At 39.5% G+C, this 26,723-nt stretch overlaps 1 protein-coding gene across 1 annotated transcript in view; it reads left to right on the top strand.

The window, feature by feature from the left end:
- Positions 1 to 18,098: 18,098 nt before the first annotated feature.
- SLC35F5 (solute carrier family 35 member F5) overlaps positions 18,099 to 26,723 on the top strand; it is a gene marked incomplete at its 3' end in the record, with an annotated part of 36,983 nt that continues 28,358 nt past the window's right edge. The window contains exons 1-5 of the mRNA XM_084238231.1: positions 18,099 to 18,153; positions 18,943 to 19,033; positions 19,179 to 19,320; positions 22,444 to 22,587; positions 26,251 to 26,313. Of these exons, the coding sequence (XP_084094357.1) occupies positions 18,114 to 18,153; positions 18,943 to 19,033; positions 19,179 to 19,320; positions 22,444 to 22,587; positions 26,251 to 26,313 (480 nt within the window). The 5' untranslated portion in view covers positions 18,099 to 18,113. The remainder of the gene's footprint in view (positions 18,154 to 18,942; positions 19,034 to 19,178; positions 19,321 to 22,443; positions 22,588 to 26,250; positions 26,314 to 26,723) is intronic.

The following is a 26,723-nucleotide window of genomic DNA, read 5'->3' on the forward strand; positions in this document are numbered from 1 at the left end:
CCTGGTGGTGCAAGGGGTTAATATGCCACACTATGAAGCTGTCCACAGCCACTGTAGCATGAATTCAATTCCTGGCCAGGGAGTACCCACATGGCGCAGCAGACCTCTCCTGTCTCATCCACTGCTCTCCTCAGCAGTGTATTTCAGTTAGTCTGCCTGTTCTGTTCCCCACTCTGTCTCTGGTGAGTCCTCTCACCCCCTGCATCTCTAACCTGCACCCCAGCTCTTGTGTGCATAAATTAATCTTTTTTTTAAAAAAAGAAAAGAAGTGGTTATGCAGAGTTTAGGGAAACTGAAAATACTAATTATTATTACATATTCAGATGTCATGCAATTCTTGTTTTTATTTATTCATTTGAGTTCTGCCTGCATTAGAAAGTTTGTAAGTGACCAATTTACAGGAAGGGGAAAATTCAGTCATAGTGCTATCTAGGCCTTTAGGAAAAAAGTGGTTATTTAGGAATGTTAATTTTTAACTGAAAAATAGTTGACTGTTTGCCTGGAAAAGATTTTACCACTGGAACACTGAGAAGTTGGCACCTTTCTTTTCTCTCTTCCCCACAATGCTTCTACATAATGCTAAATAGGAAAACTAGAGAATGAATGAGAACTCATAGAAAAGTAACCTTGGGGAAGACATTTTGTGCCTCATTTTCATCATCTATATAATAAAGGTGTCAATCTTTTCCCCACTAGCACCTTTCCTCATTGTTGTAGTAAGTGAGTGAGGCTTAATTGTTGCTCTCTGTTTGGTTCATTGAACACCTTTGTCTCGGGGGTTCAACAGACAGACATTGCAAAGTTTACTAGAAAAGGCATGGATATTGAAAGGAGTAAAAATTGGATCAATAACACAACCTATCAGGGTGATTTTCCATTATTATTCTTTTATTTTTCAGAATACTTCTACAAAAAGGAACTTACTAGTTTTTCAAAATAGTTGATACTTAGCAATTTTCAAAGACAACAAATGAGTTTCAAGGGATTTAAAATAATTGAAAGATTTCAAACATCTATTATATCAAAATCTATTGCAATTATTCTGATTTTGCTTAACTTATCCCATCTTTTGCTAGTGAGAACTTAATGAAGTTGTTCCTGAATCATTTTGACATGACCAAGTAATCTTTGATAGCTTTCTGGCTTCTGGTATGACAGGATGCTCCAGACCTCAAATCAGTCATTCAACACTTACTTTTATAATGTTTAGGCAGACTGGGCCTCCCTGGTGGTGCAAGGAGTTAAGCACCTCGAGATGAAGCAATACGCAGTCTCTGCAGCACTATTTCGATACCAGCTGGTCAGTGAGCAACCCATATGGTGCAGCAGACCTCTCCTGTCTCACCCACTTCTCCCCTCAGCAGTGTGTTTCCGTCAGTCTGCCTGTTCTGTTCCCCACTCTGTCTCTGGTGAGTCCTCTCACCCCCTGCGTCTCTGGCCTGTACCCCAGCTCTAGTATGCATAAATAAATAAATCTTTAAAAAATAAAATTTTATAATGTATAGGCAGACTGAGTAATGGAAGGCCAACTTTTTAACAAATCTGAAAAGAGTTTATTTTTAGTTGCTGAAAGGTTAAGTAAGTTTGTTAGCAGGACAGAATATACTTAAAAATGCAAATGATTTAATACAGTATTGTGATTCTTTTCACTGATTCTTTTTGGAAAGAAAGCCAAAGTTTGATGAGGGCTGACTTCAGAGTGACTAGGAGAAGGGAAGAAGATCACCTCCTCTCTCTCATATTAGCTTCAACCTCTCTTCAGTCTTGAAACAGGGACCTAGAATATGACATCTTACTATAAGTGCTAAGAATTACTATTCATCTTTGGTTTTATACAAAACTTTTTTTTTTAAAGATTTGTTTTTTGTCTATACAAGAGCTGGGGTACAGACCAGATTCGCAGGAGGGTGAGAGGATTCACCAGAGACAGAGCGGGGAACAGAACAAGCAGACTGACAAAATACACTGCTGAGGGGAGCAGCAGGCGAGACAGGAGAGGTCTCTTGCCATATGGGATGCTCTGAGGCTGGCAGGAATTGAACTGGCACTGCAGAGGCTGCGGACAGCTTCACAGCGCTGTGCTCAACTGCCTGCTCCACCAGGGAGGCCCCTATACAAAACTTTTAGATAGCAGCTATAGCCAAATGTATTTATTTCATTACTCAATTAATTCAGCAAGTAAAAATTGAGCTCTAGTATTACACAAAAGCAATCACATAGACTTTGTGTGCAGTATAAAATAATTACATGAGAAAAATAAAATATATTCTGCTTATAAAGTGTAGAAGGAGAGACAAAATAAATGCAGGAAAAATTAGATTATGATCTGGTATTAATATGTAATTATGTGTTCAAGCAAAGTGATATTTAATACTTATTGCTATAAAGCTTCAGAGGAGAGGAGACATTAATTAGTTTAGCATTGTCCGAGATGGATTTATGGAGGAATTGGTCTTTGATCCAAACCCTGAAGAATGAGTCATTTTCAAGGATTGAAGAAGGGGACAGAAACATGTGAGCAGTTATAAAGCTGACAGTAAAAATGATACAGAGAACAGTGGGGAGGCGAGCCACTTTAAAGCCTGAGAATTTGGTCAGTACCTTTAAAATACTTCGGCCAAAATCAACTTCATGGCAAGTATGAATGTTACGTGGAGAAGATTAGATTTCAGAAAACCATCTGTGTCCTTCATCTCCATTGCCAAGGTCTTAACTGTTAACTAGTGCTAACATTTATTTCTGGAAAAAATCCAGGTGTATGAGAAAAGCAGGAAAAGAATGATAAGAATTTGAAGCGGAAAAGAAAATACATGCAGGATAGAGACACGTTAATGGCAAGGAAAATGAGGTAGTAAATTACTCAAACAGAGTAGTTTACTCCTTATTTGACAAATATTCATTGAATACGTAAATGTTCAAGTTATATGCCAGGCACTAAGGATACAGAACAATACTTTTTATTTAAATTTGTTAATGCTGTGAATAATTGAAGAACTATCAATACCTTGATGTAGATGACTTAATAATTGAATCCTTAAGATTGAAATTTCAGACTATGCAATAGTCCCTTAGAGGGGATATTTTTTAAATTTGGTCACAGATGCCTTTCTTATCATCTCAGATGATCCCATGTGTTTAGGTACCTACTCTGCTATCAATGTGTAATGCCAAATCTGAAGAGTGAATGGATCTCCTCCAAACTGTTAATCTCCTCTCTCTCTCATATCCCTCGCCTTTAACAACTCTTAAGAGGACAAGAGAGCAGTAACAGAAAGAAGTCTGAAAAATTGAGGACCATGGATCTAAGAACATTAACTATAGGCTAGCAACTGTGGACCAGGGGGGGTCCTTTAACAAAAGTTGCCAGAGATTTGTCAGGCATTCATTCCATTGATAAAAATTAATTTAGCTTCTCTATGCTTTAGACACTGAGCTGGATGCTAGGGATGTGGTGGTGAACAAGACAGAAAAAAATCATGAAGAGGATACTCAGGCAGAAAATAATCATATACATACACACACACATATATATATGCATACACATATGCATATTTGTTTATACACACTGTATTTTCATTTAGTGGTAAATTGTAGTGAAAAAAGTCTGTAGTAAGGTAGGAGAATGATGAGTGTTCAGGGTGTGCTTACATGTGCTAGAGGGTGGGGACCAGTAGTTTTAGATTGTGTGAATTTGGGGAAATCTCTCTGAGACGACATGAAACACTTCAGGAGTAGTATTTTTTTTTAAGATTTATTTATTTATGCATACAAGAGTTGGGGTACAGGCCAGAGATGCAGGGGGTGAGAGGATTCACAGAGACAGAGCGGGGAACAGAACAGTCGGATCGACTGAAATACACTGCTGAGGGGAGCAGCAGGCGAGAGAGGAGAGGTCTGCTGCACCATGTGGGTCACCTTCCTGGCCGGGGATCGAACTCATGCTGCAGAGGCTGTGGATAACTTCATAGTGCTGTGCTGAACCCCTTGCACCACCAGGGAGGCCCAGGAATAGTATTCTAAGGAGAAGAAATGGAAGATGTAAAGGCTTTAAGGTGGAAAGGGCTAAGGATGATAGAGACAGCAAGAAGATGGTGTGTCTGGAAACATTAGAGGTAGGTGATAAATGGCAAAGAGGTAGAAGCCCGTGAACTCAGGGTCTTGGAAGATCTCAATAAGGATTTTGGATTATTCAGTGTGATGGAAACTGGGATAGTTTTGAGGATAAGCATACTCTGATTTTATATTTTTAGAGGGTTATTCTAAATGCAGTTGGGAACTCAGAGCAGATCCATAATGAGGCACTTTTAAGTAGTCAAGGTATGAGTTGATGGTAGTTTGGACTAGAATGTGGGAGTGAAGCTCATGAGAAATAACTAGACTCAAGACTTTTTGAAGGTGGAGGTGACAAACATGATGTGCTTGGGTGTGAGAAAAGAGGCAAATAAAGGGTAACACTCCCTACCCCCCATGGTGAATAGCAGACCTATTTCCTGAGATAATGAAAGGTTGTGAGAGGAAGAGGTTTGACACCCATTCAATGTTTGTCAAATGATCCAAAGACTCAATCAATGATGTTCCAAACTTGGGGTGATGGAGCTGATGAGTAATTTACTTCTTCACTATTCCAAGATGGTAAAAGTGTGTCATAATTTGGAAGAGCTTTAGATCGTGAGAGAGTTTCTCGAGTTTTAGACATTAGGGGTATAGAAATCTCTGAAGAACTACAGAGTATTAGACATTTTACATAGGAAAAAATTAAACTAGTAGTCTAAAAGAATTAGTACTAGATTGAAGATCAGGATATTTTCAAGATTTTAGATGAGGAATAGAGGAAAAAAAATAGGTATTTTGCTTAAAGGCCTCTGACTTTTTCCTTGACCATGCTCCTCCACTGACATCCCTCTTTAGAGGTTCAAGAATGGAATTTTTTTTTTTCTTGACAGCAGACAGCATAGGAATAAGCAATTAGACACTGTCCCTTCAACTGAAATGGGGACTCAGAGAATCTCTCCAAGTTTTACATGGTTTCTTACAAATGTAGCTTGGCATATGCAGCCCAATAAAAGAAGCACACCACTTCCTTAATTAGTCAGTTCCATCTCACACAAGAACCTTCTTGTAGCCACATAAGTGAATCATGTTTATAGCAGATGGCAAAGGTATAATTCTATTTCAGGAAACTATCTGTCATTCTTCTTTGCTTTGTGCATTCAAGCAATTGCCAAGTCCATTTTCCCAACAGTGTTTTATATATATTTAATTTTTAAATTCTTTATTTTGAAACATTTAAATTTATAGAACAATTGCTAAGGAAACTGCTATGAACTCTTGAATATTCTTCCTCTAGATTCTCTGTAGTGTCTTACCATATTTTCTTTATCACCATCTCCTCATAGCTATACATGCATGTAAATGAACACATGCATGTTATTAGTACTATTTGTGTTATTGCACCAATTAAATGTAAGTTACAGATACCATAATTCTTTGCTCTTTTTTTGATGTACCTCCTATGCACACAGCCATTCTCTTATAACCATAGAACGATGATGGCATTCAGTAAGTTTAATTTTAATATTGTATTACCCTTTAATGTAAAGTCCATATTCAAATTTCACCAGTTATCTCAATAATAGACTTTCTATAGCTTTTTTTCTTTCTGATCCATTGCATTATACTTAGTTGTCATGACATATTTCATGCTCCTCTTCTTTTCCTATCTCTGTAGTTGATATTTATGTTAAGATAATAGTATTTTCTTCCCTTAAAGAAATCACCAAGTACCTGTTACATGTTTGGCATTATACAGGGCCAGGAGAGGACAAAAAAGTAGAGATGACATTTCCTGTTTTGTTATCTCTTGGGAAGACAATATTGCTCTTCATGAAATAGCTAGGCTAGCTTCAAAGCTATACACAATCAATTATGAAATAAAGTGTAGGTAAGTGCTGAAGGAATTTGGAGAGGAAAGAAAGGACTAGAAAGAAGGGAAGGAGGGAAAAAGCATGGTAGGGTGATAATTAACCTCCACCTCTCCAAGTTAGGCTCTACATTTCTCTTTTGATAAGTAGAGAGGTGAGAAGGATGATTTACTTTATTGTTCTATAAAACTACAAGTAAAATTTCCATTCATTACACCCAAGTATGGCAACTTCAGCACTACTGCCATTTTTTAAAGATTTATTTATACATACAAGAACTGGGCTACAGGTCAGAGATGCAGGGGGTGAGAGGATTCACCAGAGACAGAGCAGGGAACAGAACAGGCAGATTGACTGAAATACACTGCTGAGGGGAGAAGTGGGCGAGTCCAGAGAGGTCTGCTGTGCCATGTGGGTAGCTCCCTGCCCGGGGATTGAACTCCCGCTGCAGCAGCTGCAGACCACTTTATAGGTTGCGTCTTAATCCCTTGTGCCACCAGGGAGGCCCTTTACTGCCATTTTGGGTTGGGGATAATTTTGGCATTTTTTGGCATTTGTTAAGGGGCTTTCCTGCATATTAAAGATCAAACATTCTCTCTTGCCTCTACCCATTAAATACCAATGGCACCTCCCTTGTAACAAGCAAAATATGTCTCTGGAGGTTGTCAAGCATCTTGTGGTAGAGAGGGTTGGGGTGGGGGAGGGTGGATAAAACCAGCCTATAGAGAACCAACACATTAGACTGAGCTCTTGAGAAACAGGGGCCATTTCTGATTTATTTATGACTATGCAGCAAGCACCTTATCTGACCCAGAATAGGTATGTGATAAAAAGCAAGTTAACATACCAAAGAACTATATTTCTTCTAATTTGTTCAACATCCCTACTGTGTTCATATTGAGTTGTCTCCACTATAGATTTCCCAGGGATTAAAAAGAAAGGGTTGGGTTGGCTCCAGGTAATCTTTATGATGAAACTGCATTTCAAAATTCAAAGAGGGAGTTGACCAATTATTACAAAAAATAGACACACAAATCCAGCAAGGTGTGCAATTAGTTTCAGAAGATTTATCATTTATTTAAGGAAAAAGATCATTGACAAATGGCAGGGAAGGTGGTGGGATGAACACAGTTGACAACTTACCAACAACATGAAAAGACTGAGTAGAATATGCAGAGGAGCTGGTTTTAATGCATCTGGGGGAACTGACTCGGTTTTTGAAGAAAATAGAAGTTTAACCATGTTAAACTATGAAAGATGCATTTTTATTTCAACAAAGGCACATTGTAAAAAAATCATTTTACTTGTTTTAAAATCATTACATTTAAAATATTACCTTAATCTTTGCAATGTGGGATGTTGGTAGAGGAGGATGCAGTGCATATGTGAAGGCAGGGGATCTATGGGAACTCTCGTATCTTCTATGCAACTTTCTGCAAATTAAAACTGTTCTCAAAAAAAAAGTATTGAAAAAATATTAAAATATTATTTTAACATTTACTAAGATGTTAATGCTAAGTTCGGTAGCTTCTAACCACATTTTTCAAATTCTCCTATTTCATGTGTGATTCTCATACATGATGATCTAAAAACTCAGACTTTTACAGTGATAATAGTTGCTCCAAAGAGTCATTAATGAGGCAAATTCCTGGCAAGGGGAGAAGCTAAAGTTAAGGTCACTCTGAGATGAGGATTTTCTGAGAGCTTTGGCTGTCTTCTGTTCTCACTGCCAACAAGTTCCTAATTTTGAAAGTACCTATTTTATATGTTAATTGAACTGCAGTTTAAAACCTTTGAAAGCACAATGAAAAGGACTTTAGAAGGTGAAGTAGTACTCTAGGAATTTTAAATTTTGCACAAGTTAGCTTTTAAAATCTAGCCTAACAATATTCATGTAAAAATAGTTCACTGCTTAAGTAAATGAGACCTGGATACTTAGGTGTATCTTTTAGGAGGTAAATTGAAGACATTTTCAACAGGATTTATATTCTCCTACCACCTGCAAGGCACTATTTTCATTGCAATACCCTATCATTAGTCAACTCATTCCATTTCCCAGCTTGGAACAAGCAAGCACTGGGCTCCACTTTGTCAGCTGTCAATCCTATTTTGTGTTTCAAACTACTTTGCACACTGAAATAGTTGAGCTCTAGTTTTATCTCTGATATTCTCTCATGGCTCTTATAGGTAATACATGGGTTAGGCTTTAATGACACTATTCTTTATTTCCTGTTCTATTCCTATGTTTTTTCTTTTTTTCTTTTTTTTTTTTTTTTTTTTGAGGGACCCTTGCTGGCGGTCGGGGAATGAACCAGCACAGCCTCACAGCCCAGCGCTCAACCACTGTGCCACCAAGGGAGGTCCTTCTTATGTTTTTAGTGCTCAACCAGTTGCATTCATTCAACAAATGTGTACATTTTCTAGGTACTCTTTTAGGCACTAGAGGTATGCAGATAGGGTCAATATTTAATACTTTTTATGTTAAAAATGTTCTATTTTCAAAATATTTCTCAAATTTGTCTTTCTCTGCATTTTCAAGACTCCTTATCAAATCCAAGGCAACTTTGTCTCTCTCAAGATTCACACAATATGCAGCCTCTGCAGCACTGGTTGGATCCCTCGCCTCTGGTGAGGGTCCCACATGGCCCTGCAGACCTCTCCTGCCATGCCCGCTGCTCTCCTCAGCAGTGTATTTCGTCAGTCTGCCTGTTCTGCTCCCCGCTCTGGCTCTGGTGAATTCTCTCACCCTCCCATACTTCTGACCGTACCCAGTGCTTGTATAAATAAATAAATAACTAAATCTTAAAAAAAAAAAAAGATTCACACAATAACCTTCTGATTCCTCCCTTTGTTGTAGAGCAACCCCGATACAAAACGGGGTGCATGGGATTAACTCAGGACATCATTTCCCCCTAACACCTTTCCTCACTATCCACTTTCCTTTTCATTTTTCATATGCCAGCCAGAGTAATCTTTGAAATATCACCAAGAATATTGTCACTTTCTTACTTAAAACTTATCAATAGCTTCCTATTGAACTAAGAAAAAAATTTAAACTTTTAAAAAAAAATTATTTATTTATGCATACTGGGGTACAGGCCAGAGGTGTGTTGGGGGGGAAGTGTGAGAGGATTCACAAGAGACAGAATGGAGAACAGTACAGGCAGATTGACTGAAATACACTGCTGAGGTGAGCAATAGGTGAGTCAGGAGAGGTCTGCTGCACCATGTGGGCAGCTCCCTGGCCAGGGATTGAACTCATGCTGCAGTGGCTGTGGATAGCTTCATAGCTTGCATCTTAACCCCTTGTGCCACCAGGGAGGTCCACAAAATTAAAACTTTATTCATGATCTGTGGGACTCTGTACGTTGGTCAACATTTACCAACTTCTTTATTCCTATTTCAAGGCTTTTGCCACACATGGTCTTCTTTCTTAAACCTACCTGTTTTCTCTATTATTTTGCTGTCCTCATAGTGTCACTTACCGGCTCAGTCTTAGTCTTCAGAACAAAGATCACCTCCTTAGAAGAGCATAACAGATCTTTGAAAACAGGCCTCTCCTAATTACTATCACATTCCTATGTTTATTTCCTTTAGAGTCCTTATCACAATCTGTATTTACTCTTTTAAGTATTTATTTGCTTATTACAGTCTACTTCTCCTTTATGGAAAACAAGTTCCAGATTTTAAGGAGCCTTACTGGTTTTGTTTATTGCTGTATCTCCAGTTCTTTGATGTTAAAGTCATTCTAAGTTGGTCCAGTGACTTGACTAGAGGATGGAACACAGTAGGCATACAATGGGTGCTGAAGACACAATGACTATATCCCCGTATCATCTAACAAGGGCGACACATAACCGCATCAATAAATACTATTAATTGTCAAATAAAGGCTTATGATAGGAAATACCTTTTCAGACTTATGTTTTAAATTGTAGTTAAATAATATTTTGCTATTCAGAGTTACTAGAAATTAGTCTTACCAAGCTTATGGAGTAAGATGGCTAGTGTAATAAGTAATAAATATGCACATATTTGTACCAACCTGTATTGTAAAACTTTCTAAAGAATGTCCTGTTCATAAAAAGTCATTTTAAATATTTAAAAAATTATTACATCATGAATAAGGGTCTCAGTCTTGTTCCTGATTCTTTCTTTCTTAGGTTGAGTCATTTTCCAGAAAAACCTTGTGGGTCTGCTAGACTTAAGTGGTCTGCTCAGCCACCGTTATGGTTACCTGCAATTCTGCATTCCTATACAAAAGTCAAAACTGTCCAGTCACAATCATATTAATTTTCAGGAACCATTAGGTTAGTTTGTCAAAGACTTGGGTAGAGCATTCTGAAAGCCTCTTTGACTCAAACTACAGCTAGAGATAAAATGATTCAGCTATGCCTTAAATTCACAGGTGTTTTAGCTTGTGATAATTTGACTATTGCAAATGCATGTGCATTTCTTCACTTAGGAATGCTTATTGCTTATTGTTTTATAAGGTATGCTTATAAGTTTATTGTATGCTTATTGTTTTTTTTTTTATTAGATATGATTTCTGGTGTTAAAATATATCCACAAATTTAACACTTCCCTCTGCAAAAGGTCAAAGTGTAATTCCATTTCCTCCCTTCTCTACCCAATTGTGTGTGGGTGAGACTTAACAACTTGCTTCTTATGACTTGTGAATAGTAGTGCAAATGATGGCTTGATGCCCCAGGATAGGTCATAGAAGGATAGGTCATAGGTTATACTGCTTGCTCTGGAAGAATCCATAAGCCACCATGTCTTGAAGACAGAGTCCTTTCAGATGTCTGCCTAAGGAGGAGCTGAGACCTATTGCCAACAACTCACTATCATGCTATCACCAGCCACTGAAGCATGAGTTCGATCCCCCACCAGGGAGCTACCCACTCGGCACAGCAGACCTCTCTTGTCTCACTGCTGCTCCCCTCAGCAGTGTATTTCAGTCAGTCTGCCTGTTCTGTTCCCCACTCTGCCTCTGGTGAATCCTCTCAACTGCCTGATCCCTGCTAACCCACACCTCTGGCCTACACTCCAGTTCTTATATGCATAAATAAATAAAAATAAATCTAAAAAAAAAACAGAACACAAGTCAAAGATAGGAAATGAGATAACTTAGAAGCTGAGGAGGTTGAGATCATGGTGGTAAGTGGATGTGACTGTCAGTGAGCGCATTACCATGTTCTAGCCTTCTGGTACAGGAACTCAACTGTCAGGAAGTTAGTAAGTTAGTTAAAGACACAGCATGTGTATGGACAGTACCATTTAAAATTCTTCAAGAGCAATTCGATGGACCTTATATTCTCTTTTCTAGTTTCTTGTTAATTATGCCCTTAGCAGTAAGATATACAAGGAAGTAATACTCAAGTGAGAGCATTTTCAATATGGTGATCAGTTTGGTGTCCAGCATGGTACAGAGTTAAGAGGATACTGGAGGAGTACATTTATATTCAGTATTTTCTAGCTGAGCAAATACCTGCCCTAATTAGATATGACAACTTTTTTTTTAAGATTTATTTATTTATTTATACAAGCACTGGGTACAGTCAGAAGCGCCGGAGGGTGAGAGAATTCACCAGAGCCAGAGCAGGGAACAGAACAGGCAGAGTGACGAAATACACTGCTGAGGGGAGCAGCGGGCGGCGGGAGAGGTCTGCGCACCATGTGGGACCCTCCTCCGGTGGCCTGGGAGCAACCGGGGATCGAACTGGTGCTGCAGAGGCTGTGGTCAGCTTTGCAACCCAGCGCTCAACCGCTGCGCCACCGGGGAGGCCCCCTGCCCTAATTAGATAATCAGTTTTATCTATGACATTATTTCCTTTTTTTTTTTTAATAGAGGCATGTTTATTTATTTGTTTGTTTGTTTTGTTTATACAAGCACTGGGTACAGTCAGAAGCGCTGGAGGGTGAGAGAATTCACCAGAGCCAGAGCGGGGAGCAGAGCAGGCAGAAGGACCTAAGTACACTGCTAAGGGGAGCAGCGGGCGGCAGGAGAGGTCTTCGCGCCACGTGGGCCCCTCCTCTGGTGGCCGGGGGGAGGGATTGAACTGGCACCGCAGAGGACATGGGCAGCTTCGCAACCCAGCGCTCAACCGCTGCGCCACCGGGGAGGCCCTATGACATTATTTCCTTTAAGGCAGAACCCATGTCTTTAGCAGTGTCCCTACAATACCACTACACAGATAGACATCAAGTGGATATACAATTTCTGATTTATGAGAAGTGTTCTTATTTAAAAGTTCTTAGGTTTTATCATATACAAAAGTCCTAACTCTTTGGGCCTAATTTCCACAGTATGCAACAGCCTCCACACAGCTTACCTACTCTGTCTTACTCCCCAGCGCTACTCTCCATTCATCTTATGTTTTGCAAATCAGCTAATAGCTGTCTCTAGAACAAACCATTTTTCTGTTGCTCATGCAGAAAACCAGAATACGGCACCCCAAAATATACTATTTTGGCCAAAGGATAATTTTGAGCTGGAGGCAAGTGAGAATCAATAGATGTAGAAAGAAGTCTCCTGGAGTTACCCTTATCTGACTAAATGCAGGCATTTCTGAAAAATGAAAACTGCCATAGTTTCCCTTCCAGGGAAGTTTTATGCACAAGATGATAACAGAAAATCAGTGCTAAGATAGGCCTACACAAACAAACATTTAGTGCATTAGTTTCCCACTATTTGACAATCTTCAAATTCTAATTTTTTTCCTTTGTCTTGTCACTTATCTACAAATTGTTGTGTTAAGATGTTATATCAGCCAAGGTGAGTTACTTTTTGCTAAGCATTCTTCAGAATGTTGTGTACTATATGTGTTAATAAGCTATTTGTCTCTTGTTAATCTTTGCCAGTCTAATTTCATAGGCCTGGCCAGGGAACCTAGGAGGGTTAAAGTAATTTTTTGTCCGCTATACTCATTCTTTTAGGAAAAAAATCACTTCTCCCTGGAGCCCCTCACTAAATCCTACTCATCATTAAAATGAAGTTCAGACTCCATCTGTTTTCTAAAGTGTTCTTTTACTCGAAGAGAAAAATTATACTCCCAGAACTCTGGGCCATGCCTTCAAGGATATTATGAATAGTGGCCACTAATCAAATACTATCTTGCGGTGTCTCTTCTATGAATATATGGACCTTTTATTAAAATTTGTTGATTTCTCCAATCTGCTTGCAAATCCTTTAAAATGCAGGTCTTGACTTTATACAGTAAACTGTATAAACTGGTAGTTACTTAAATATCTTGGAACCACAAATGTTTATGACTTCTACAGCTGTGATTTACCCCGTAACATACAGAGGGTCAAACTCAAAAGCAGTCTTTTATACACAGTAATTAAAAAAAAAAAGTGGGGCCTCCCCGGTGGCGCAGCGGTTGAGCGCTGGGTTGCGAAGCTGCCCGCGGCCTCTGCGGCTCCGGTTCGATCCCCGGCTGCTCCCCGGCCACCGGAGGAGGGTCCCACATGACGCGCAGACCTCTCCTGCCGCCCGCTGCTCCCCTCAGCAGTGTACTTCGGTCCTTCTGCCTGCTCTGCTCCCTGCTCTGGCTCTAGTGAATTCTCTCGCCCTCCCGTGCTTCTGACTGTACACAGTGCATGTATAAACAAAAACAAACAAACAAACAAATAAATAAAACATGCCTCTATTAAAAAAAAAAAAAGTGAATCTCTATGCTCTATCCAAAAAAGTGAACCTCTAGCCATTCTTAGAAACAAATCAAACCATACATTTTTTTAAGATATGTGCCCTGCATCTGGTAGGTACTACAAAAATAGGATTTACAGTAGCTCATTGACTTCTATCTTCCTTAGTTTCTACCCTTTTTACAACCTGAGAAAGGCAAATATGTATCTTTAGCCAACTACAAAGGATGTCTTCCTTCTAGTAAGAGTGCCTTCAGTTCCCCAGGCCAATAACTTTAATCAGGGCATACTTGAAGCCTTTCCTTTATTCTGCGAAAAAGCTTTTGCACTGCCCTGCCTTTGAGTCTCTGCCAAATGCAAGTGATGGTGACTGATTCGTTGGTTATAGTGAGCTCTGAATAAACATCGTTCTCCTCATTTGCGTGTTTTTATCTCCATATGTGGAATTTACATAATTATAAGTTACATAATTTACAACTAGCGCCTTAAAAACTCTATATATGTCTACACATAGTTATTTGTAATTTTGCAACAGGGTGGTCCCCAGGAAAGGGGGAGGTTCCCTGCCCCACCCAAGGGAGGGTGGAGCTGAGCAGGAAGGGGAGAAGCTGCAGAAGAGACTAAGGAAGGAAGCAGGATGGAGCCAGGAGACCTGGAGGAGGCGCATGGAGCCTAGAGACACGTAAAGAAACTGCGCTTGTCTTTTGGTCATGGACTGGGTGACACAAATGTGGGTGAGACCTGTGGGGAGGTGACAGTGGCAGCTTTTATCTTGATGTTGATTTTGCTCTTTTCCTTCCGGGCTTGTCCGGTTGTTTGTGACCCTTTTCTGTGGGTCCCCACTGGAAGATGCTTTAGACTTGTGGCAGGCTTTGGGGCCTTGTTCTGGGCCGATCCCATATGGATGGACTTTTACCCACGAGGGGACGGGTAACTTTGGGTGCTTCATTTAGAAACTAGACTCTTTGCCTTACCTGTATTGTTTCCTAGTTTTATTAAAGATCCTTCCCATTAGTCTCATGTGTTTTGTGTTGATGCGGCGGATGGCCGAACCCATTTAGAATAGGCAGGTTTGCGGGGTTTGGGCTGCCCCTCTCCCTGTCCTATAACAATTTCACTAAGGCTTAAATCTGAAATGTGGTTTTTGACACTAGTATATAAGAAAGTTAGTGAGTAACTGCCCTGTACATACACACCACTTTGCTTTCATATACATATTAAGGTGTATGTACTTTACTGGGGAAATTACATTCTTTGTATATTGGGGGATTTTTTTAAGGAGTCACACTTAATGCTTGATGCATGTTAAGGCTCCACTACTCAGAGTTCAAAAAGACTTGAAGAGTAAAAAGGAAATTAATCAAAATGGAAAGATCAGACTTTTTAAGCCTGTGAGATTAGGAAAATGAAGGTATCAATTTATGCTCATTTTTTAGTAAGCTGACTAAAACTTTAGGTATTAAAAATGTCAAGAGACAGCAGGATGTTTAAGTTCATTCAATAAATTTTTTAAAAAACATTTATGTATACAAGAGCTGGGGTGCAGGTCAGAGGTGCAGGAGGGTACGAGGATTCACCAGAGACAGAGTGAGGAGCAGAACAGGCAGATATACTGAAAAACACTGCTGAGGGGAGCAGCAGGTGAGTCAGATTTCTGGTGAGCAATGTGGGTCAGCTCCCTGGCCAGCCTGGGAGCAAACTCATGCTGCAGTGGCTGTAGATTGCTTCATAGTGTTGAGATTTTACCCCTTGTACCACCAGGGAGGTCCCAATAATTTTTTTAAAAAGAATATTTATTTGTAGAAGAACTGGGAAGTAGGCCACAGGTGCAGGGATGATAGGATTCACCAGAGACAGAGAGGAGAGCAGAACAGGTGGGGTTATCAAACACACTGCTAAGGGGAGCAGTGGGCAAGACATGAGAGGTTTGCTGCCCTATACATGGGTTAGCTTTTGTATGGGGCTTGAACTCAGGGCATTGTGGTGATGGTGTCGAGATTTAACCCTTAGGCCCCCGGGGAGGCCCCATTCAATAAATTTTACCTGCCAACTCTAGGTATTATCCTACATGCTAGAGAAAAATATAAACAAAAATCCTTGCTCTTATATGGTAGATATACAGATCTCCCTGGATTTAAGGTCATGTTACAGCATGATAAACCCATTGGAGGTTGAAAATGTCAAAAACACATTTAATAGACCTAACAAACATTTTATCTTAGCCTAGTGTATCTTAAATTTGTTCAGTAGCCTACAGTTGGACAAAAACATAAAACATAGAACCCATTATTAATAAAGTGTTGACCACCTCATGTAATTTACTGAATACAATAACTGAAAGTGAAAACATTCTGGAGTATTGTTTTTTAATTCTCATGAACTGGTGACTGACTCAGAGCTGTTACTCACTGCTACTGCCCAGCATCATGAGAGAGTGAACATACAGAATATGACAGGGAAAAGATCAAAAATCATTATTCAGGGTATGAATATTGAATACTGAATACTTGTGTACCACCATAAAGTTGGAAAAATTGTGAGTGTATCTGAAAATTTAGGCAGTGAGGAATTGGTGTCAAGGAAAAGGTAAAGATAAATGCTTGTTAGACTTAGTCTCATAGAGGTAAGAATTGAAATTACCAGATCAGAAAGCAGTTTTCAAGATACTGAAGTTACTGAGGATTTAGACTTGGGCAAGGTATATATAAAAGGACAAAAGAGATTGCCTATAGGTAGGCTGGTTGTCACAAAGCAGTCTAGAGGAATTTCCCTCAAAGAGGGCTGGGAAAGAATGTTAATGGAAGACTAACCTAAAATTTGACACTATTTGAAGAAGGCCTGTTTAGAATTACCTTACCCATTAGAACATTGCAGCATTGTGCTTTAATTTATCAAATGCTCTGGTGGTAAGTGGTAATTTAAGTTTATGTACAGTTACAAAGTACCATCATTTGCATCATTTCTAAAGAATGTTAAGAAAGGAATAAACGGGTGCTGGAATACTTAATATCTACAACCAAATTTCCCCCAACTAGTAATTTCAAATAAATGTTTACAATTTTTCTACTTTGCATGATAGGTATCTCCGTGCATGATGCTGATAAGTAATTTATTAGAAACCGATTGCATCAACACAAAAGCTGTGCACTGGTATTGTTTTACGTTGGAGTGTGTATCCAATTTCAGTGAAGCAAGATTTTAAAGACATATCTTAAAGAAAATTTAATTTCTTCTACTATCTGATAAGACACATGTAGTTAAATTATAGAACCCTCCCTTTTTAAAAATAATTTTTAAGAAAGATTTATTTATGCATGGAAGAGCTGGGGTACAGGCCAGAGATGCTGAGTGTGAGAGGATTCACTAGAGACAGAGTGGGGAGCAGAACAGGTGGATCGACAGAAATACTCTGCTGAGGGGAGCAGCCCAGGAGACAGGAGAGGTCTGCTGCGCCATGTGGGTAAGCTCCCTGGCTGGCTGAGGATTGAACTCATGCTGCAGTGGCTGCTGATAGCTTCATAGTGCTGAGACTTAACCCCTTGCGCCACCAGGGAGCCCCTAAATTATAGAACCCTTTAATCAATTTTTGTTTTCTAAATACAAGCCAGGACACTGGCCAACACTTTTCCCCTATGGCATATTTAAGAGATTGCTAAGAAAACATCTCCACAGTTCAACAGTTACTAACATTTGTGAAGGTCTCAGTAACTGATATGAAGTGACCAAAGCCCTCACAACTGTAAACTCATGTCGTCGTGGCATACACAGAAAAAACGAACGAGGCAAGTACTACCATTTCTGCCCATTTTTTGGATGAGGAAACCGGCAGCCTAGGGACACAGTTACAAACTTCAGGAGCTAGGAAGTTTACAATCAAAAGGATCCAGAAAGCAAAAGCTCCTGGAGCTCTGCTTCTCAGTCTCCTCTCCTTGGAGCGAGGGCTACGAGTCTCTGGGACTTTGGAAGAAATGCACTTGCTAGTTTTCGCTCCACGGGCGGAGCCCTCTGGAGGTTCGGCCGTCTCCCTAGTCCCGAGCTCTGCCCCAGCCACCCATACCCACGCCCCGCTCCTCCTTCCACCGCGCCCAGCTTCACTCCTCGCCTCTCCGCTCCTCCCCGGCGCCGCTCCCGCACCGCTCCCTCCCCGGGTGCCCAGCAGCACCCAGCTCAGCTCCGCCAAGTCACCCACGCGCCGTCGCGTGGCCGTGACGTAACTCGCGCGCGCCGCCGTCGCGCCGGGGGCGGGGCCGCGGGCGTGGAGCTGGCGGGCCGGGGGCGGGGCGGGGCGGGGCGGGGCGGGGCGGGGCGGGGGCCAGGGTCCAGCTCGGGCCTCGGCGCACAGTGCTGCTCGCGGGCTCCCTGACCGTCTGCGCTCCCGCCCTCCCGGGTCGCGGAGACCGGTGTCCGGGCGGCGCGTCCCGAGGGGCGCCGGAGCGTCAGGGCTTGGGCCTCCAGCGCAGCGCCATGGCAGGCGCCGCCACCGCGCTGTGAGGCCGCGGCCGTGGCGCTGGGCGCGGCGGGGCCGGGCCGGGGCCGCTCATGGTGCCGCCACGACGCCTTCGCGGGGCAGGAAGGCCAGGTAGGCGGGCGGGGGCGGCTCCCGCAGCCGCCCGAGCCCACGGCGGGGCCGAGTGGCCGCCGGGAGCCACGCCTGTTGCTCCCGGCGGCGGCCAAGCGCCTGGACGCCGCGGGGACTCCGGGGCGCGGGGGGGAGGCGGGCGGCCGGGGAGCTCGGGGGCTCGCCCTGGGAGGAGGCCCTGGCGCTGCCGGGCTTGCCTGGAGAGAGGAGCTGGAGCGTTGTCTTCCACAGCTGCTTCCTCCTCCGGCTCCTGAGCTGCTGTTTGGCTCCCAGAGGACGGTGTCGTGACAGGAGTGAGGCGGGCAGCACGGAGAGTGCTTGCTCGTTGTCTCGGAGGTGACTGCAGACGCGCCCCAAGACTCAAAGCAAGTCACCTATCCTGACACCACCAGACTGTAGTGGAGGCGATCTGGGACTTACAGGACCCCTAGATACAGGCGCTGTCTAGACACAGTCTCCTGGGATGGAGTCCTCTGGAGGCGCGTGGGGGTTCTGTGTTTAGGAACCTCGGAGGAGCCCCTTGCCAGGAGTGAACTACTTTTAAACGTGTTAGGTTTTGAGTATTATAGATTTTTTTCCTTTACCGTGTACTAACTGAGTGTAATGTGGAGTGTGCAATAGAGAACACAAGTCTAGAGAAAAGTGTCACTGATAGTTAACACACTTTGGTGGCTTTCTTTAATTTGCATTCATTTTGAAGATGGAGAGTAAAAAAAAAATGTGATGAGGCTTATTTAGAGTGTTTCATATTTTCCTAAGCATTTTTTTTTTTGTTGTTGTTCTTTTTAGATGTACTGAGTCCTTCACCTCCCTTTAAAATCAGCTCAGTCAAGTTTTCAGGCTTGGCTCTTGAAGATCTCAGAAAGGCCTTTAAAATAAGGTAAATTCCACACTTTTTAATTTGCTGTGTGACTTTCAAACTCGTTTTCTTTAGCTAGCAAATGTTATGTTTCTCTTATATTAATTTTCTCGTTTTTATTTTTCAAAAATCATCTCTAATGTGATCTGTATTTTCTAATAAACAGACTGCAAATGGTGTGTGTATTTATCATGAACCGAATGAATTCCCAGAGCAGTGGTTTCACTCAGCGCAGGAGAATGGCTCTTGGGATTGTTATTCTTCTACTTGTTGATGTGATATGGGTGGCATCCTCAGAACTTACATCGGTATGTAATTGTTGTTTGGGAATTATGTTGCATTATGGCAATTTAATTTCTGTTTCCTACAAATTATAGTTATAATTCGTAGTATTGTATTTTAAAATATCTCTAGTCATTACTATCTGTCATGATTACTTCAAGCGGTATCTCATGAATATTGTTGAATTATTATGTTTTCTTGCATATTGAGTTGCTGTCAATTCACGTTGAAACTGAAAGGATACCCTTTTATTGTTTCATGGTTTTCTTGTGTCTTTCAGGGAAGTTTATTTAGAAGGTGAGGCTATATAATCATTTTCTAAATATTTGAAGGTCTTTGTGTTTAATTCCCCTAAATTCGTTTTTTTTTTTTCTCTCTCTGTAAGTGTAGTTTTCTAATGGAATAAACATTTAGAACCCAAAATCATTTGTCACCATTTAGTTGAAAGTAGGAATGTTTTTGGGCAAATGAGTGAAGGTGATCAGTTTTCATGTATAGATTTCTATTGTGTACAAGTCTGGGTGCATGCACGTTATGTATTTGCTGATTTAGACATTAATGTGAAGTGCATGGTAAGCAGTGAATACTTTCAAATTTTATTTTCTCTATATAGATGATCTATAGGTGGAAATGTGATATTCTGAGTTCAGGAAACTAGTTATTCTTTCTATTGGTAAACTTTGTTCTGCTTTGTTTCTGATCCCTATAAAAGATAAACTTAGTTTCAGAAATTAGTGCATTTCAATTCACATGTTACAGTCTTAAAGCTAATATACAAAAGGAAGCTAGCATTGTAAAATGAACTTTAAATGTCAGATGTGGCTAGTCATATCACCATGGCTAAGTAAATAGTTGAGATTATATTCAGTGACTAAATAAATTTTTGGTTTTTTTGAAATTGAACTATGAAATACAATAGACCATTTATTTTTTACTCTTCTATAACCTTTCACTTTAATCTCTTTTTCAGATTAACATTCTTTAGTTTAACTCCAAAGTGATCTCTTTAATGTTGACAGACAAAAAAAGCCTATAAACCTATTTTAATTTTAAATAAATAAAACTGCTTAAATCATTTTAGTTTTAAATAGTTATTAATTTATATAAGCACTGGATACAGTCAGAAGGGGGAGAGGGTGAGAGAATTCACCAGAGCCAGAGAGGAGAGCAGAACAGGCAGACTGATGAAGTACACTGCTGAGGGGAGCAGCGGGCGGCAGGAGAGGTCTGCGCCCCATGTGGGACCCTCTCCCGGCAGCCGGGGATCGAACCGGCGCTGCAGAGGCTGCGGGCATACTGCTGCGCCACTGGGGAGGCTCTCAAGGACATCTTTCTAGGGAAAATATGAAAATGCTTTACACACTAACGTATTGTTTAAGTCACCTGTGTTTCTTAACTGTATCCCCTCTCTTTTTAAATGTGACCTTGATTAGTTGAAGAGAGTGGATCACTTTTCCTGTAGGTTGTATCACACTCTCTCACTTTATTCAACTTCTATAACAATAAGAATGCAACAAGCCTGGGTGACTTAAACAACACACATTTATTTCTCATACTTATGGAGACATCAGAGTTGCTGGCAGGTTCAGTGGACCAGCAATCCTGGTTCTTAGATGTCAGTCTTACTGTGTTCTCACAAGGTAAATAGGGCTAGGGAGCTCTTTGGTCGCTTTTTACATTAAATTTCTAAGCCTGTTCATGAGGACTCAACCTTCATGACCTAATCACCATCCAAAAGCTCCCCACTTCCAATACCATCACATTGGGGGTAAACATTTTTGTAGGCACACACATTCAATCCATAACACATTTCAGATTTAACTGACAGTTTTCTTGGGGCATCATTTAAATTGTTCCTCTTTTTTCCTATAAAATGGTAGGTGTGAAGTCTACAGGTTTGATTTTCAGGTTCAAATTTTAGGAAAAAAATGCTTTGGTGGTGTCCTATGACATCATAACATGGGGCACATAATGGTTACAATTTGAGCACTATAATGTTTCTCATCAACTTTTAAGTTATAGTTGAATATCTATATGATTATTGCCCAAATGGACTATCTTTAAGGATTATGTAATGGTGATTTATCTAAGGGTTATTCCTTCTGTATTTATTAGCTGGAATACTTAGGGGGAATTTTCCCACCACTGCTGTTTTTGGTTATCCTGAAATACAGTTCATATAGGAAAGGTTGGATAAATTTTAATTGTTTCCCTCTATTCATTTTAGAGTAATGTTGCCTAGTAACTTCCAGTAGTAACCATTGAGGTTTTTTTTGAGTATCATACATTCATAGATTTTTGTGTATTTGAAATATTTGTAATTACTATACCCTTTGATATTTAAATTCCTATCTAACCAGTGGGAGCTTCTTAAATTGACTTAACTGTCCTTTCACTGTGACCCCATAAGTCTTTTAACTTTCTGGCAGATGTGCCAGTCTCACTTTGGACATTTCCTTGCCCATCCATGGGTGCAGATCACTATCTGGATTTTAAGGTTGCTCGTTCTTCCTGAGTTGTCATTTTTTTCTAGGGCTTTTCAGTGCACATACCTAGGAAATTTTTTGTTTTTTTAAGGAACTGGGATTACAGTTTTTTTGTATAACTTGCTAATAACATCAAATTGTATGGAATTTTCTATAAATGCCATTCTGTTTTGTTGTTTTATCTCTATGCTATTCATTCTGCTGGGCTCACTCTTATTTGATCCTTTGGACAGTTTAAGTATAGCTTCACTAGGGAAACTTAATAACTTCAAAATGATCTGTCTCACTTTGCTATTCCCAGTGTACAAGATATACCCATCATGGACTTAGCACATTATGTTGTATACACTTCACAGATACTTATATTGCCTTTCTTACTTTTCTTAGTGGCTAGCACAAGTATTGTTACATATTAAGATTTCAATAAATGTTGAATAAAACTTTTTTTCTAAGTTGTTGCTGCTGTGTTGGAATTATCATCTTTCATATGCAAGGCAAATGCAGTATTCAGAAAGGAATCTAAAATATTTTTATAATCCCTTTTGATCTTTTTCTTTCAAATGAACTTGTAAAGAGTTAAAAGTTATGTAATGGCCTTATTTATTGAAGATAAGTAATAAAGTTAAACTGATCTCCTAGTTTATGTACTTTTTTCCTTTACAGTATGTTTTTACTCAGTACAACAAACCATTCTTCAGCACTTTCGCAAAAACATCCATGTTTGTTCTGTACCTCTTGGGCTTTATTATTTGGAAGCCATGGAGACAACAGTGTACAAGAGGATTTCGAGGAAAACATGCTGCTTTTGTAAGTGTCGTTGGAGAGGTATATTTTTCTTTTTTTTTTTTTTTAAAGATTTATTTATTTATGCATGCAAGAGCTGGGGTACAGGCCAGAGTTGCGGGGGATGAAGGGCGAGAGGGTTCACTAGAACAGAGTGGGGCGCAGAATGGCTGGATTGACTGAAATACACTGCTGAGAGGAGCAGTGTGCGGACTGGAGAGGTCTGCTGCTCCCTGTGGATCAGACTCCCTGCAGTGGCTGTGGATAGCTTCATAATGCTGAGACTTAACCCCTTGTGTCATCAGGGAGGCCCAGAGAGGTATATTTTTCCAATGTTTAAAGATGTATTAGTTTCTTGAAGGATGGTCAGATTTTAAGTTGTTCAATTAGTGAGTAAAGCATGATAAAAAGATACACCTATTTTTGTCCAGTATTTTAAGTTCGCTCTATTATTAATCAAGTTGGTATAAGGCATAAGTTGTGAAAAAGATACGTAATCACTTCCTCTCCCTTGCCTCATGACATCCATCTGAGTTGTTAAAAATTACTGAACTAGCTTAAATTGATTCATGTAAAGAAGATGAAAAGGAAATAGAAGCTATCTGGAGTCTGGCCATTTGTAGATGAAATGAGTCATCTAATTCATTGTAAAGCTGATTGTAAAAGCCAAATAATTCAAGATTTTATATATTGAAATGAAAATAGCATACTCCAGTGCATAGTTCAGATATTTGGTTAATCAAATTATATTTTATCTCATTGATACAACATAATATGCTGATTCATAGTATTGAAATAAATGGCAGCTTACATAGTGATGTATCATCCTTATACAAGTAGAAATTGAATTTTTGAGAATAAGGAATATAAAGCTGTCTATTAATCCTTTTTTCATTCTCCCATAAAATTATGGTAAAATATACATAACTTCAAATTTGCCATTTTAATCATTTTTATGTTTGTAGTTCATTAGCATTAAGTAAATAAACTTTATTATGCAACCATCTTCACCATCCATCTCAGAACTTTTTCATCATCCCAAATAGGAATTCTGTATCCATTAAATAATACTTCTCATGCTTCTCTCCCAGATTCTGATAACTACTGTTTTATTTTTTATTAAAGATTTATTTATTTATTTATTTATTATTTATGCAAGCACTGGGCACAGTCAGAAGCGCGGGAGGGTGAGAGAATTCACCAGAGTCAGAGCAGGGAGCAGAGCGGCCAGTAGGGCCGAAGTACACTGCTGAGGGGAGCAGCGGGCGGCAGGAGAGGTCTGCGCCTGTGTGGGACCCTCCTCTAGTGGCCAGGGAGCAGCCGGGGATCGAACCTGCACTGCAGAGGCTGCGGGCAGCTTCACAACCCAGCGCTCAAACGCTGCGCCACCGGGGAGGCCCTACTGTTGTATTTTTTTGTCTCTATTAATCCTTTTCGTGTGTGTGTGTTATTTCTTGTGCGTTAAAAGTTTCTTATCTTACCTAATAAGTACATTCTTAAGAAATGTACTCATTGGCTATTTGTCAGGGGCTTTTCTGTAATTGTTTTTGAGGTAAAGCCTAGAAATGTATACTTATAAATACAACAATTAAACTTACCAAAAACATGAATGTTTATTTTTCAAAAATAAGATATATAATAATAGAAATTCATATATGCTATAGTATTACATCTAAGAATATGTTACATATTTTTAAATACATTGTCAAATACTAAGAACAAAATACCAAGAACAATAAGAAGAAAACAATATATTCTACCATTCAAAGAATAACCACTGGTGGTATTTAGGCATATATCCTGTCATTCTTTATTATGTGTGTTTGAATTTTAATTTTTACAAAAATGAAATTGTCCTGTTATGCTCTATTTTATAAATTGCTTGCTGTACTTACAACGAGCAACTTTCTGTCTACTTTAGTATTACTAGAGCTATTTTTAAATTTTGAAGATGATTTAAATTTAGTTTTTTAAAATTGTGTCTTTTTTTATTGCAGTAACATTGGTTTACCACACTGTATATAATTTAGGGTATAGATTCACACCTCTTCATGTATGTTGCCATGCTACACCCATCACCAAAGCACCAATAGGAAAGCGATATCTTAAAATGAAAATTACTCCTAATGAAGATGCTATGAACGTTGCTGAGAATTTAGAGTATTCCATAAGCTTAGTTGATAAAACTGCAGTGGGCTTTGAAAGAATTGACTCCAATTTTGAAAAAAAGTAGAACATTTTTTAATGCTACGTATTTTTTACTTATAGTAGTGATGTTCATTGTTGAAGACAACTTATGGTTAACAAGTAGACTAAGAATAACCACAATCTCTCCATATTAAGACCACTATAAATATTTGATACTGTCTATAGCTATATATTTATGTGTACATATTAAAAAATTATAGCAGAAATAAGTTTTTTTCATTTTCTAACCCAATTATTTTTTAATTTAACAATATATCCTGAATACTGCTATGGGCTAACATAAACATTTGCTCTCTTTCCCTGTGTAATTCATCTAACTCTTGATAGATTTTTTTTTTCTTTTACACAAGTAGCAAAAATTTTTATACGTATTTGTAATATATGTAGGATAAAGCATAAGTGTTGGAAAGACAATAATGCCATTTTTCTTTTTTTTTTTTTAAAGATTTATTTTCTATTTATACAAGAGCCATGGCACAGGCCAGATGCGTGGGAGGGTAAGAGAATTCACCAGAGACAGAGCAGGGAACAAAACAGGCAGACTGACTGAAAATACACTGCTGAGGGGAGCAGCGGGCAAGACTGGAGAGGTCTGCTTGTCATGTGGGGTGCTCTGAGGCTGGCGGGGATCAAACCGGCACTGCAGAGGCTGCGGATAGGCTTCACTGTGCTGTGCTTAACAGCCTGCGCCACCAGGGAGGCCCAATGCCATTTTTAAAACTTGTTTCTTGTTGCTAAATCATTTTATATCTCTGTTAGCAGTATATGGGATTAAACCCTTAACTAAATCTCTTAACATTTCCCAATATGATAGGCGAACAATAATTTACATCTTTTGGGTTACTTTTTTCACAGTAGAATTCTTTTGTGAGTTGTCTATATCTTGTCCTTTTTTCCAATTGACTTTTTCGTGCTGATTTATACGTGTTCTTAAGAGCATGGGTTCTGGTTTTTTTGAATCTTGTTTGTCGCTTGCCAATTATGTGACCTCAGCAAATTTTTAAGACTTTAAGCAGGAATAATAATAATAATAGGTTAGTTGTGGGTATGAATAAAAACATGTTATACAGCACTAGCGGAGAGTCTCAAAGTGTAATGCATTCCCTGAGATTCATTTAGGGAGTTCCTAAGATTAATGCTGTTAATGATGATGATACTATGATGTTATTTGTCTTTTTCACTAATTGATCCATCCTTTTCTTACTCAGTCTGAAATGTAGTACAATAGTATTGTGAAAGTGGACTTTAATCCTGGGTCCTTTACTTAGATGATCTCTCTCAGCCTCAATTTCTTCATCATTAAAATGGAGATGATAATACCTACCTTGCATGGTTGCATACTTGGTATTAGCTGCTATTAGTAATAGTTATAATCTTATAGTTCTACTCTGGATTGTTGGTTTTATTCTTTTGTGCTGTGGCTAACACTCTTACTTTGTAGGATCAGTTTAATTGAATTTTATGTCCTGTTATCTGTAGTTCACAGATGCTGAAGGTTACTTTGCTGCTTGCACAACAGATACAACTATGAATAGTTCCTTGGTAAGTGGAGAGAGTGGAGTTGAGCCATGGTGGGAAGGATTGGAATAGCTTTGATAGCACCACAGCTACGTTAGATTATAGATATATCTCATTATTGGGTGTCCAACATTGAGGATTGTAATTTGGTACTGTCTTCCCTTAGATGCCTTGGGCCAGGAAGTAGAAGTTCAGCCTCCTCTGGGAGTGAGGGGAAGAGGAATTAGTCAAGGAGTGCAAACAGTAAAGGAGTTTTTGTCCATTGTTTCTTGCCAATTCTGTCACTTAATGTTCATTATTATATTATTATTACTTAGAAAAAAATATTTTTTACTTGATACAAAATATATGAGGAAGCTGTTTATTCAATTACCCCAGAAATTTTAGGGAGCATACATAGCTTATATTTGAGGATATAAGAATGTATGTTTTGG

The sequence above is a fragment of the Talpa europaea genome, assembly GCF_964194135.1.
Source record: "Talpa europaea genome assembly, chromosome: 1".
Classification (NCBI taxonomy): Eukaryota; Metazoa; Chordata; class Mammalia; order Eulipotyphla; family Talpidae; genus Talpa; species Talpa europaea.